General features: G+C 33.2%; 2 protein-coding genes across 2 annotated transcripts; one reads left to right on the forward strand and one right to left on the reverse strand.

Annotated features, from left to right (window-relative positions):
* The first annotated feature begins 626 nt into the window (after nucleotides 1–626).
* On the forward strand, nucleotides 627–2,153 carry LOC113500067. Its single transcript, XM_026880737.1, has 2 exons — nucleotides 627–1,465; nucleotides 1,566–2,153. The coding sequence occupies exons 1-2, from the start codon at nucleotides 674–676 to the stop codon at nucleotides 2,025–2,027; spliced, it is 1,254 nt and encodes a 417-aa protein (XP_026736538.1). The 5' UTR covers nucleotides 627–673; the 3' UTR covers nucleotides 2,028–2,153.
* Nucleotides 2,154–3,881: 1,728 nt separating this feature from the next.
* Nucleotides 3,882–10,396, reverse strand: LOC113500211. The gene is made up of 4 exons (XM_026880920.1): nucleotides 9,559–10,396; nucleotides 7,232–7,687; nucleotides 5,334–6,140; nucleotides 3,882–4,386 (listed from the first exon to the last, which is right to left on the reverse strand). Exons 1-4 carry the CDS (start codon nucleotides 10,357–10,359, stop codon nucleotides 3,934–3,936), a joined length of 2,517 nt encoding a protein of 838 aa, XP_026736721.1. The 5' UTR covers nucleotides 10,360–10,396; the 3' UTR covers nucleotides 3,882–3,933.
* Nucleotides 10,397–11,455: the final 1,059 nt, after the last annotated feature.

Raw genomic sequence — 11,455 nt, forward strand, 5'->3', positions numbered from 1 at the left:
ATTCGCTGTTTTGTATCAGTGCTACAGCTTCGGTGATACAGTTCATACATGCCACTAATTAGTTCAAAATAAAAACGTTTCGTAATCACCGGTGAAAACACTGTGACTGAGCAACGAGTAGGAAGTCACTTGCAAGTGAGGATAATGTGTTGAAGTTATGAAAAACTAAATAGTGCAGATATTACGTCGGCGTTATTGTGGCTCACTGCGATTTATGATAAAATTTCACACGAATAAAATTATAATGTCAAGATAACAGTTCCGAAGATTTTTTAGTGTCATGACAGCTCATTAATAGCGTAAATTCCACAATGATTGTAGAAATTGCAAGTTTGTTTGTTTTTTTAGATTAAAACTTGTGCCTGACGTTTCTCTGATAAGAACAAACGTACATTGCTCCACGAGTAGTACTACGGCTTTGAATACTCGGCATATTTGGAGGGGATTAACGGTAAACCGGGCGTTTTATTAAGGGTTACTCTGGAAAAAGTTCGAGAATGGTATGTATGGTTAGCCAAATGCGTTCATGATAAATTAGGAACAGGTGCCAAAAATCTAAGAGCTCATAATGATATCTTATCAATAAGACAACACAAATCAAAATTGATATCGAATGTATATAAATAACGGGCAATAGCAATAGTTACCATCAGTGTTTAAAAACAATTAAACAATGTCTGAATTCAATTTTGAAGGAAGTGTTGATAATGTAGGCCAGGGACAATTAGAGTTTATAAATAAAGTGATAAAAGAACAAAATATTAAAGTCAAGAAGATCACGTTTGAACCTGTTGGCAAGGCTGGTGATAATTTTGCGGCAAACGTGAGAAGAATCATCATAGAAGGAGAAGATAGAAGCTTACAATTGATTGCGAAAATTGCACCACAAAATGAAGTTGGACGTATGCTGGTCAAAACAACTGAAGTGACTATGAATGAACATATAATGTATACTGAGTTTTTACCGAAGTTACAACAAATGCAAATAGAAGCAGGAGTGCCTGAAAAAGATCGCTTGCGATACGCTAAATGTTATGGATCTTCAACTGAATATTTTCAAGAAATAATTCTTTTAGAAGACCTCAAATTATCTGAATTCATAATATTGGATAAATTCGTATCGCTGAACGATACCTGCGTAAGGAGTGTTTTGAAAAATCTTGCGATCTTACACTCCTTCTCATTTGTGTTGAAATCTAGGGAACCAGAAACGTTTGATAGTTTTAAAAATAGATTTTTTGATTTTGTGTCTTCCTTAGCTTTATCAGAAGATGCAGAAAATCACATAGACCAGTTTAGAAATACAATTGTAACTGTGTTTGATGGAGACGAAGAGTTAAAAAACAAAATCAAATATATATCTCAAGATATGATTGCTCTAATGACTATGTCTTTAAACTATGACAAGTATTCAGTGATATTACAAGCTGACCCCTGGACAAATAATTTCATGTTTCGATTTAAGGTAAAGTATCCTACTGTTTATAATATATCCAAAAAGTTTCAGTATATAGTAGTTTGTAGTTTCTTTATAAGTATCTTAATTCAATTGCTGTGTATTTCAGGAGGACCAACTATTGGAGTCCATCATGATTGATTACCAACTTTCGAAAAACGGGAATCCCGTTTACGATATTATGGCCTTAATCTTCAACTGCACCGACTATGAAACCAGGTCTAAACACTATTTCGACTGGATTGACTACTACCATTCAGAATTAGTTGCATCCCTGTCTTATTTTAACCTTGATGGAAACGTAGTTTACCCAAGGAGTCAAATAGATGCAGACATAAAAAGGTATGCAAATTTCCTCTTTGGTCAAAGTTTCTTCGCATGTATCATAGCCATGAGAGCTGGTGATGAAGCTCTTGAAATGGTGGATGCTATGCAAAATTCTAAAGACTATTCTGCTTTTGCGAATTCAATTAAAACTGATAAAATGAAACAAGAATCCCAAGCATTTATTAAACAGAAGATGGTGAACATTTTGAAGAGTTTTGAAGACTTCGGTTTGTTTCAGGATTAAAATACAATTCGTTTTTATATAAATGTACGTTTTAGTCGATCCCTTTTTTTTGCAATACGATGATTGCATTATGTGATGCAATATTGACTTGACAAATTGTGTGAAAATAAATGTTAAGATTTATTATCATGCTTTTATTTTTAGTATCATTTATTATCAGCAAAAGTGTTTTGTTTATGAAAACAGGTCCAAAGTTCAATGTTGTTACATATGTTTTACTAAAGTATTTTTATGCTATTACTAACTGGCCTGATTATCTGACTGTAAAAGAAATATGTTTGTGCAGTATGTTAAGTTTATTAAGTTTTAATTAACATTAAACAAAGTTTACTGTTTGCTTTTGAATTATGTTTTTTTTTTTATCAGTATTCTCCCGTTTCTGTTCAAGTTTCCCCGTAGAATTTCAGATGTTCCTTATACTTCTGTTTCTGGCCATTCTTCATAATAATGTTCAGAAAATGTTTATTAATATTTTTAATTATTTAAAGTTGAGATAAAATCTGACTTAGCTGATGTCATTGTTCAGGTAGACAATACATTGTTCAGTAAAGCCAAGAACTTAAAAGCTACGTTGTTGATTTCTAGGTTAATATCGGGGTTAACGATGTACCGCAAATATGCCAAAAATGCTGCCATAATAGATATATCTTATCGACCAGGCAACGCCTGTTATTTATATCTAAACTGTATTGTCATAAATAAAACACTAACCGATGATAATTAAATAATCATAATATCAACACCTATTAATTTTTCTTGTATTATCAGTGACGTGAAAGTGGAGCAAGGTATCAAAGTTCAGAAGAACAAGTTCAAACCAGTTCGAACATATTCTGATAATTTTGCAAATCATTTACCAAGTTTTTGAAAATAATGATGATACAATCTAACATCTGTCGTACTCGTAGATTAAAGATAAAAGTATTCAATATCACTTGTGTTCTCAATTGCTTGTCAGTTGATTAAGGCCTGAACTCAAGCTACCTTTCTTCAAAATCTAAGAAAAACGAATCACTCAATACAGCCTTCGTATTAAGGAGGGGCTCAGAAGAAACATACAACGACGATTTGACGACCTTCGTGGTCGAGTGGCGTACACACCGGTTTCAAGGTGTCGCTAGCTCTGAGGTCCCGGGTTCGAACCCCGGTCGGGTCAATGTAATAATTCACATTTCTACATTGTCTTGGGTCTGGGTGTTTGTGGTACCTTCGTTGTATTTGAATTCCATAACACAAGTGCTTAAGCAACTTACTTTGGGTTCAGAACAATGTATGTGGTGTTGTCCGCATTTATTATTATTATATATACAAAGAGCTGGAGGCAGAACAAGAGCAGTTCTGATCATTTATTTAAAAGAACAATAAAGAAATGTTCTATATCGTGTTATTAGTACATTGTGTCGATGTCATAGGAAAAGACAGAAAATCCAGTAAAAGGAGTTACTAGATTTTCTGTCTTTTTGCATGTGCCTTGAAAATGTTCCTTGTTGCTTCAAGGTAAACTAAACTTTAATATTGTTATCAATTTGGTGTTGGGCGTAGTACCTACACCTTTTTGTTATCAGATTACTAACTGCTATTAAAAGTAGTTAACACTAGTAGTCAAACTAGATGAAGTACTTTTTATTGTCTCAGTGTCGTAAGTGCTATTCCACTGGTTCCATGCCTTGATAGCGGGTGCCCTAAACTGTGTATTATTTCTGCCGAATCAGGCCGACCAGCTGCAATCCATAGTTTGTTGTATTATTTATTACTTGTTTAGGGTTTCAGAAAGGTCTGTGATTTCAAAGCAGGTACTTTTAACAAGAAACTTTTAGCACTTTTAACAAATAGAGAAGGGAATAATAAAAAACCTTTTACATGTCTTACGATTATCGAATTTTTAATTTAATAATTATTTTTTTTCTCAAAACAAACCAAACAGTTGCAATGAATCAATGAGTCCAACAATCCTATTTCTAAAACGTTTTACCCCTTCTTCGTCGAAGATGGACGCATTAATGCTGTCTGATACCTCCCTTAAACCAACGTTCATCAAACTTTCTTGCAATTTCCTAACATCCTCAGATTTTATTACAACTGCACTAGAAAGTATAACTGCCAGACTAAAAGCAAGTTTACCGTATCTTTTCAAATCAGCATCTAATTGGTCTCTTGGGTAGACGAAATTGGATTTCAGACCGAAATGAGACAATGATTTTTCTAACTCCGAATAATAATAGTCTAACCAATCGTAGTAGTGTTTGGATCTTGTCTCGTGGTCAGTACAATTGAGGATCATGTAGAGCAAGTCGTAGACTGGAAGCCCACTCCTCGATAACTGGTAGTCAATCATGACTGACTCTTTGAGGGCACCATCCTGAAAAAAAATAAGGATTTTATATGTATCAAATAACATGCTACAAAAAAATTTGCAATACACAATTCACCTTTCGTTCCTCAACTCAAAAAATTTCAGACATTTACAACTTAAGTCCACCCTTTTCGGAGCAAACTGATCACTTTCAGGTAGTGACGGCATGAGATTATTGAGCAAAATTAGCGCGTGGATGCACGGTAAGAAATATGTTCTTATAATCTTTCGTATGGGTTGTGTATAACTTGGTTTCAAAGTAATTAAGAGCAAGTTAATAAGTCAAAAAAAATAGGGTGCTAGTAACCTTCCCAGTTTTTAGAAAGTGACAATTATGTTAGACGCACATGACTTTGAAAAGACATTGGTGCTTATCAGAATTCGAACTTTAGACTAGGTCGATAAGACCTCATATTTAGTTATCGGTCAGTCATCTCATGATACATAATCAAAAATACCTAAATTCAATCATGTCAAGTTTGTGTGGAAATTGAACTAGAATACAAATCCGTTTATAAGATCCTATGCATGGATTATGTTTGGTATGGTCATGGTTGCAATTTGAATACGCACAGGCAAACACTGACATGACTTTATCCTAAAAAACTATTCAACAGTTACTACAGTAGATGACAAATTCATCGGCAAATTGGATTCAAATATTGGAATTTGAAATCGACAACTCGCAATGAACAAATGTAGCTATCGATGTCCAGTTATATGAGAACTGGTGGTTCTTCACAAGCTTCACAAATATGGCGAAAGCAGATAGCATAAAGTTTGGTGTTTTTGTATCAGAACTCGTTTCAAATTGATAGCGACGATAAACTGGTGTGATTGTACTTGATAGTACTAAGTTCACGGTCGATACAGTATTTGAATAATGAATTTATAATAATTTAATAACCAATTTTTAGGTTATTAAATTATCATAAATTCATCAAAAAACTCACCTCAAATCTAAACAAGATGTTATTGGTCCAAGAATCTCCTTGTTGTATGACAGAATATTTGTTATTTTTGTCGAATTTATTAAATTTATTCGCCTGTGAAATAGCACTGGAAATTTTGTGCCTCAATATATTTTGGTGTTCAGGATCAGTAACTACCATTAACGCCAAGTTCTCCAGCTGATTGAAGTGATTCATGATATCATCAGTGTCTTTAACATTCTCCCATACTTCCATAAGACTATTTTTGAAATGATCATAAGTGTCTGGTTCTTTCTTCTTTAGAACATACGAGAGGGAATGATATATCCCGAAGTTCCTTAGTATGCTTCTCACTGACTCGTCGGTTAGCGATTCGAGTCTGTCCAACATAACGAAGTCTGATTCTCCAAGGTCTTCGAGAACGATTACTTCGTAAGGTTCTTCGGCTAACGATCCATGGCATTTCGCGAATCTTAGCTGTTCACTCTCTGGTATGTCTGCATCTTTCTGTAGCTGCAGCAGTTTGGGGAGAACCTCGGTATACATAACATGTTCATTGTTAAAAACCATCTTGGTATTGAAGTTTGATCGTAGGATTTCTAATGTCGGTGCAAATTTCGCTATAAGTTTCTGAGTACCATTTTCGTGTTCTATGGTGATTCTTTTCACGTTTGCGGTGTAATTATCACCAGCTTTCCCTACTGGCTCAAAAGTCGCCTTGCTGTCCTTGAATCCAAGTTCTTCAATGACCTTGCCAATGAATTCAAGTTGGCGTTCGTTGATATCGTCAATGTTACCTTCGAAGTTGTATTGAGCCATCGCGAAGTGATTAAGTTACTAAATTACAAAAGTTAATTTTGTAATAATTTATATTGTAACTTATCTTTAATAATAAAAGATAAAATGAGGTGTGCGGTTTAGATTGATTAGATTGTTTCGATCGTAAGTTTTTTTGATGATAATAATAATAATTTGTATGTTTATTTGTTTATTCAAATAAATGAAGTAAAAATACGATATTTAGTTTCTTTATGGTTTATTGCAACTTATAATAGTTTAAATGTATGGAAGACATTCCTTAAAAATGAGCTTTTTTGGAAAAAAAATACAAGTTTGAGTCAAACGGGACATTGAGAGCGCTAAACAAAGAAAAATCGGTTTAGTGACAAATAAAAAAGTTGCTTAACCTCAATCTTTATTTTTAGTATTTGTTGTAACAGCGGCAATAGAAATACATTATCATTAAACAGACAGCCATTTCATAAGGAAGATACAGAATAAAAGTCTAGTCTATGACCCAAATAAACAGCTCAATTATAGTAGATTAGATCGTTACCGGTAAAAACGATTTAATTATAATCTTATCACGTGGTGATGTATGTGTATGATTATTCACCGAAATGAAAGAAAGAAATCTGTTTATGAGTCAACATGCTAGGAAAAGGGAATTTAGTTAATATAACATTCATATTTACAAGAACTCGTATCTTAAAAATAGTTTAAACTAATGTGTACGGTCAGCAAAAGAAGTAGCCCCTAAAGTCGACAGTAAAATTCATTAACAAGCTGTTTTTGCTATTGTGTAACAAATATTTTGATACCATCGTGAGAATGATTCATTTTTAGAAGATGCAAAGGTTTATTCATAATCGGGCAATCCTGACAAATACGCGTGAGTAAACCGTTGCATCATTTAACAATGTTACAATTAGGCTAGAAAAGTTTGAACTCACACACGAATTGAAAAATACTAAAGCTTTGTAAATTGTTGGCCAAATAATACTGGTGACTGTACACAAGCATAAGGATACATTAAACAAATCAGTCGCACTTAGTACCTATGCTGTTATATTTAAATAATTTTACATTAAGAAAGACTAAAAAAATATTTTTTTATACCAAAACCATATCACATTTCAAGACATCAGTCCAAACATCTTATAGCTGTCAATAAGTCCAACAATTTTAGCCTTTAACAAGTTAATAGTTTCATTGCTATTTGCTGAAAACATCTCAGCCATATCCATACTTTCCAAATTGTCCGAATTCTTCATAGATTCTTTCATTTTAGATGCTTCATCTGATTTTAAGGTCAACATACAAGATAGGATCAGGGAAAATCCGAAAAGTGAATTCCCGTACCGTTTTAAGTCCGCATCTAATTGATCTCTGGGGTATATGAAGTTGGCTTTTAGACCGAACTGTGATAATGATTTGTCTAACTCTGAATGGTAATAGTCAATCCAATCGGGGAAGTGTTGTGCTCTCGCTTTGTGGTCTGTGCAGTTGAAGATCATGTAGAGGAGGTCATATGTAGGATTCCCATGGTTGGATAACTGGTAGTCTATCATTATTGATTCTTTGAGCTCGCCTTCCTGAAAATGATGGAAGAAATGGTATTAGTTACCAATTGTGTTTAATGTCGTGGTGACCTTGCGGTTCGATGCATGGGGTTCCATCCCAACGCACGTGCAGAAAAAGTTCCTGTGTGAATACTTTTTAATTCTGTTTCTATCCTCGCTTTAAAGTCAATATAAATTTTGGGAAAGGCAGTGGGAACGAAAAAAGTTTTACCATTACTACATGACCATTTGTATGTTGCTAATTTCTTTTTTTTCATCGTTCTATTAATTTCGTTCCCGAACTTTTAGTTTATTTATTTAAATTTGCAAACTACTTTACTAACATGTTCTAGTGTTGTTAATTGTTAATCCATTTTATTTAAAAATTATTAATTATCCTCATAAGCCTCTGTAGATGTTATTGTTGGCGCTCTTTATCTCTGAATAACTTAGATACAGTACTCGTTTATGATAATGGAGTAGTTATGCTGATAAAGTTGTTTATCAGTGCGCAACAAACGGAATTATTTGAAGCGATTATTGTCTTTGCTATTCTCAAGATTAAGATGTGAGTGCAGTAATGTTGTTATCAAAATGTATTTCTTTTTATCAATAATTTGTTATTTATTGCACTGTAAGCTGTTTGCGAAGTTATTAGTGTTGTCTTTTGTTTTGTTTTGGCTCTTGACCCTAAGATATCAAATACTTTTTAACAAACAGCGTGGCTATCTGTGTTAGTATTTAGGAAATCAATTTAAATACTCTAATAAACGAAATGAAGATTTTATTTTATTTTATGATATATTTATAGCTATTTCATGGCTTACTTCAATATAATGATTTACAAACTTACTTTAAAAAATATTCTGAGTGTATGATAAGCAGAAATAGTAATTAAACCTTTCCTAGGAGTTTATTAAAGTATCGCCTTTAATTTTGTCATTGTTTTGAAGATGGAATTGAACTGATCGTTGGCCCCAGGGCTATTTACAATGGCCGATGAATGAATGTCAATTGAATTAGATTTGAAATTAAATTCCTATTCTCTTTAGTATTTTGCCAATACAATAATTGGAAGTTAATTATATTGGCCTTGAGTTTAGGTACCGTCCCGTACTGAATTTCCGATTATTGTGTGGAAAAATACTAAAGAAAATGCGAAAATTGACATTTTAAGCCAATTTTCATTCATGCATTGGCCATTGCAGATAGTAGAATTGGGGCAAAACACTAAGGATGCGCGGTCAGCTCTATGACTCCGGCTTAGCTAATATTACGAGTATTTCAATATTGGAAAAGACATGATATGTCAATATAATGGTTTCTTAGGTTTACGCGAATGTTAGACATTGAAATGAAACGAATTTTACGGATTTTATCGCGGTTTAATTTTTGGTTTTAGTTCCCGACGTTTCGACACCTTTGCAGGTATCATATAATATAAGTTTTGTCATGATAAGTAACCATGACAATATAAGTTTTCCGCAACTGCAAATTACTTTAAAATGTGGTAACTCTGCTACAAGCCCTAGGTTGTAAACATTGGTTTTAACCCGCAAAAAATAAAAAATGAAATGCTAGCATGCATATCCAATAGACATAATATATCTAATCCTATTAAATTGTAGATTTACTTCGCTGAAATTCATTCTTCAGAATCTTCTTATACATAAATGCTTAACCGAGTTATAGCCTATACGAAAATCCAAAAATAGGAAATTGAATTTGCTAACATATACTCGTAAGTAAAGAAGCATGGTGATCAGTGATCGTTTAACTAAGCCTTTGTGTATATCCAAATATCCGACGATATTATACTCACTGGTAAAACTGTTCGTGTGAATATTATTTTTGCATAAAATATGATCACACACTAATAAATTACTAAAGAAAAATAATCTTACCTCAAATTTAAACATCATATTGTTCGTCCATGAATCCCCTTGACGTAGAACCGAATGTTTACTATGTTTATCTAGATTTGCTTGTTTAGAATGCATCCTTAATACCGTACTTATTTTATTTCTCACTATATCTTTGTGTTCTTTATTATCAAGAAGGCTGACTGTGGTTTGATCCATTTTTTCGAAATTTGCCGCCATAAAATCCATTTTCTCCATTAGAGACCACATTCCTACCAAACTATCTTTGAAGTGGTTATATTTTTCCATATTCTTTTGTTTCAATACGTGAGAAAGGGAATGGAATATAGCAAAGTTTCTCAACATGCTTCGAACACATTCATCAGACAATGATTCGAATCTGTCCAGCATAACAAAGTCCGACGTCTTCAGATCTTCTAAGATGATTACTTCATGACTTGATTCGTTTCCATTTGATCCGTAGCATTTTGGGAATCGTAAGCGCTCACTTTCAGGGATGTCAGCATTTTTTTGAAGTTCGAGGAATGTTGGAAATACCTCCGTGTACATCAAATGCTCATTCGAAAACATTATGTCACTACTTGTGGCTAACCGAGCCATTTCATTTGTTGGTGCGATTTTGGCAATCAAATTTAAGGTTCCATTTTCTCCTTCTACTGTTAATCGCCTCACCTCTGATGAATAGTTGTCACCGGCTTGACCGACCGTCTCAAATTGCACTTTAGCATCATTCAATCCTTGTTCTATAATAACTTTGTTAATGAATTCTAGTTGCTGTTCGCTGATGCCTTCAATAGCGCCTTCGAAGTTATATTGTGCCATGTTGCTAGTTTGAACGAGTTACTACGGCATTCAATTAAATTGTCAGTATTATATATGTAATAATTTATCTTAGTTGATTACTGATATTAGTTGTTTTCATTTTATGATAAGATATGACAACTGCTTAAGTAATAGAAGTAAATATAGGGTCATGTAATAGTACCGATTCAAATGTAGAATGACTAGTATTTTCTTCGTAGATATTTAAATTTCGAGATTATCTGCTGTCATTGTGACAAGGTGAAAAATTGTCGGAAATCAAGTTTTTGAAATAATTAAATTTATAAAAACCGATAATGATGTGCAAACCAAAATTCTATATAACTGAACATAAAAGAACTAATTTACATCTCCAAACACTACGGTCTCGAATAGTTCTACTTGGCACAAAATAAATCTATTGCATCGAATCATAGTCTTGAACTATTTGCGATAACACTGCACAAAGAGTCATTGACAGTTAACATTGAATTTATCAATTACAACAATAAAATACTTTAATGAATTCTCCAAACGTACTAAGCCATTTAGTTTAAAACAAAAAGTCGAACTGATTTGTGCAAACACATGAATGGAGCAATTACGTTAATAAATTAAGCTCTAGGATCATGTCAATGGAGATAAATTCATGATTCGATATTTTTTTGTGAATAGATCGTGAATAAGTCAAGAAATAACTAAGCATTTGTGAGTATCTACACGACGGCTCTGAATGCTCCCTCAGTTCATTTTTAAGGCCAATCTCGGCTTAAAGATCGTAATGGCGTAAAAAGGAAGAAACTGCTCCAATCATTGCATTTTCATTGAATTGTTCAAATCACACCTGTATCCGCCTGCCCAATTAAAGAGGATCGAATTTTCTTTGAAATTATCCCATGACGTAAAAGAGATTTGATCTTCAATAATTATTTTTATTTGCACCCAGGAAACTTGTCAATTTGAATGCTGTATAATGCTCACTAGGCGATTTATAGACTTACAAACAACAATATAATATTAGATAAAACTATTAAAAATAACATTTGGCGCAATAGAAGACGTTTGTTTTTACTTCATTAAATATTTATGGGTAGTAACAATAATATTTAAGTATTTA

This window comes from Trichoplusia ni, chromosome 13 (genome assembly GCF_003590095.1).
Source record: "Trichoplusia ni isolate ovarian cell line Hi5 chromosome 13, tn1, whole genome shotgun sequence".
Taxonomy (NCBI): Eukaryota; Metazoa; Arthropoda; class Insecta; order Lepidoptera; family Noctuidae; genus Trichoplusia; species Trichoplusia ni.

Coding starts and splice junctions, on each gene's coding strand:
- LOC113500067 (XM_026880737.1), top strand. CDS start 674: ATGTCTGAATTCAATTTTGAAGGAAGTGTTGATAATGTAGGCCAGGGA. Junction 1,466..1,565: donor ATTTCATGTTTCGATTTAAG/GTAAAGTATCCT, acceptor TGTGTATTTCAG/GAGGACCAACTATTGGAGTC.
- LOC113500211 (XM_026880920.1), bottom strand. CDS start 10,359: ATGGCACAATATAACTTCGAAGGCGCTATTGAAGGCATCAGCGAACAG. Junction 7,688..9,558: donor ATATGATGTTTAAATTTGAG/GTAAGATTATTT, acceptor CATCATTTTCAG/GAAGGCGAGCTCAAAGAATC. Junction 4,387..5,333: donor ACATCTTGTTTAGATTTGAG/GTGAGTTTTTTG, acceptor ATTTTTTTTCAG/GATGGTGCCCTCAAAGAGTC.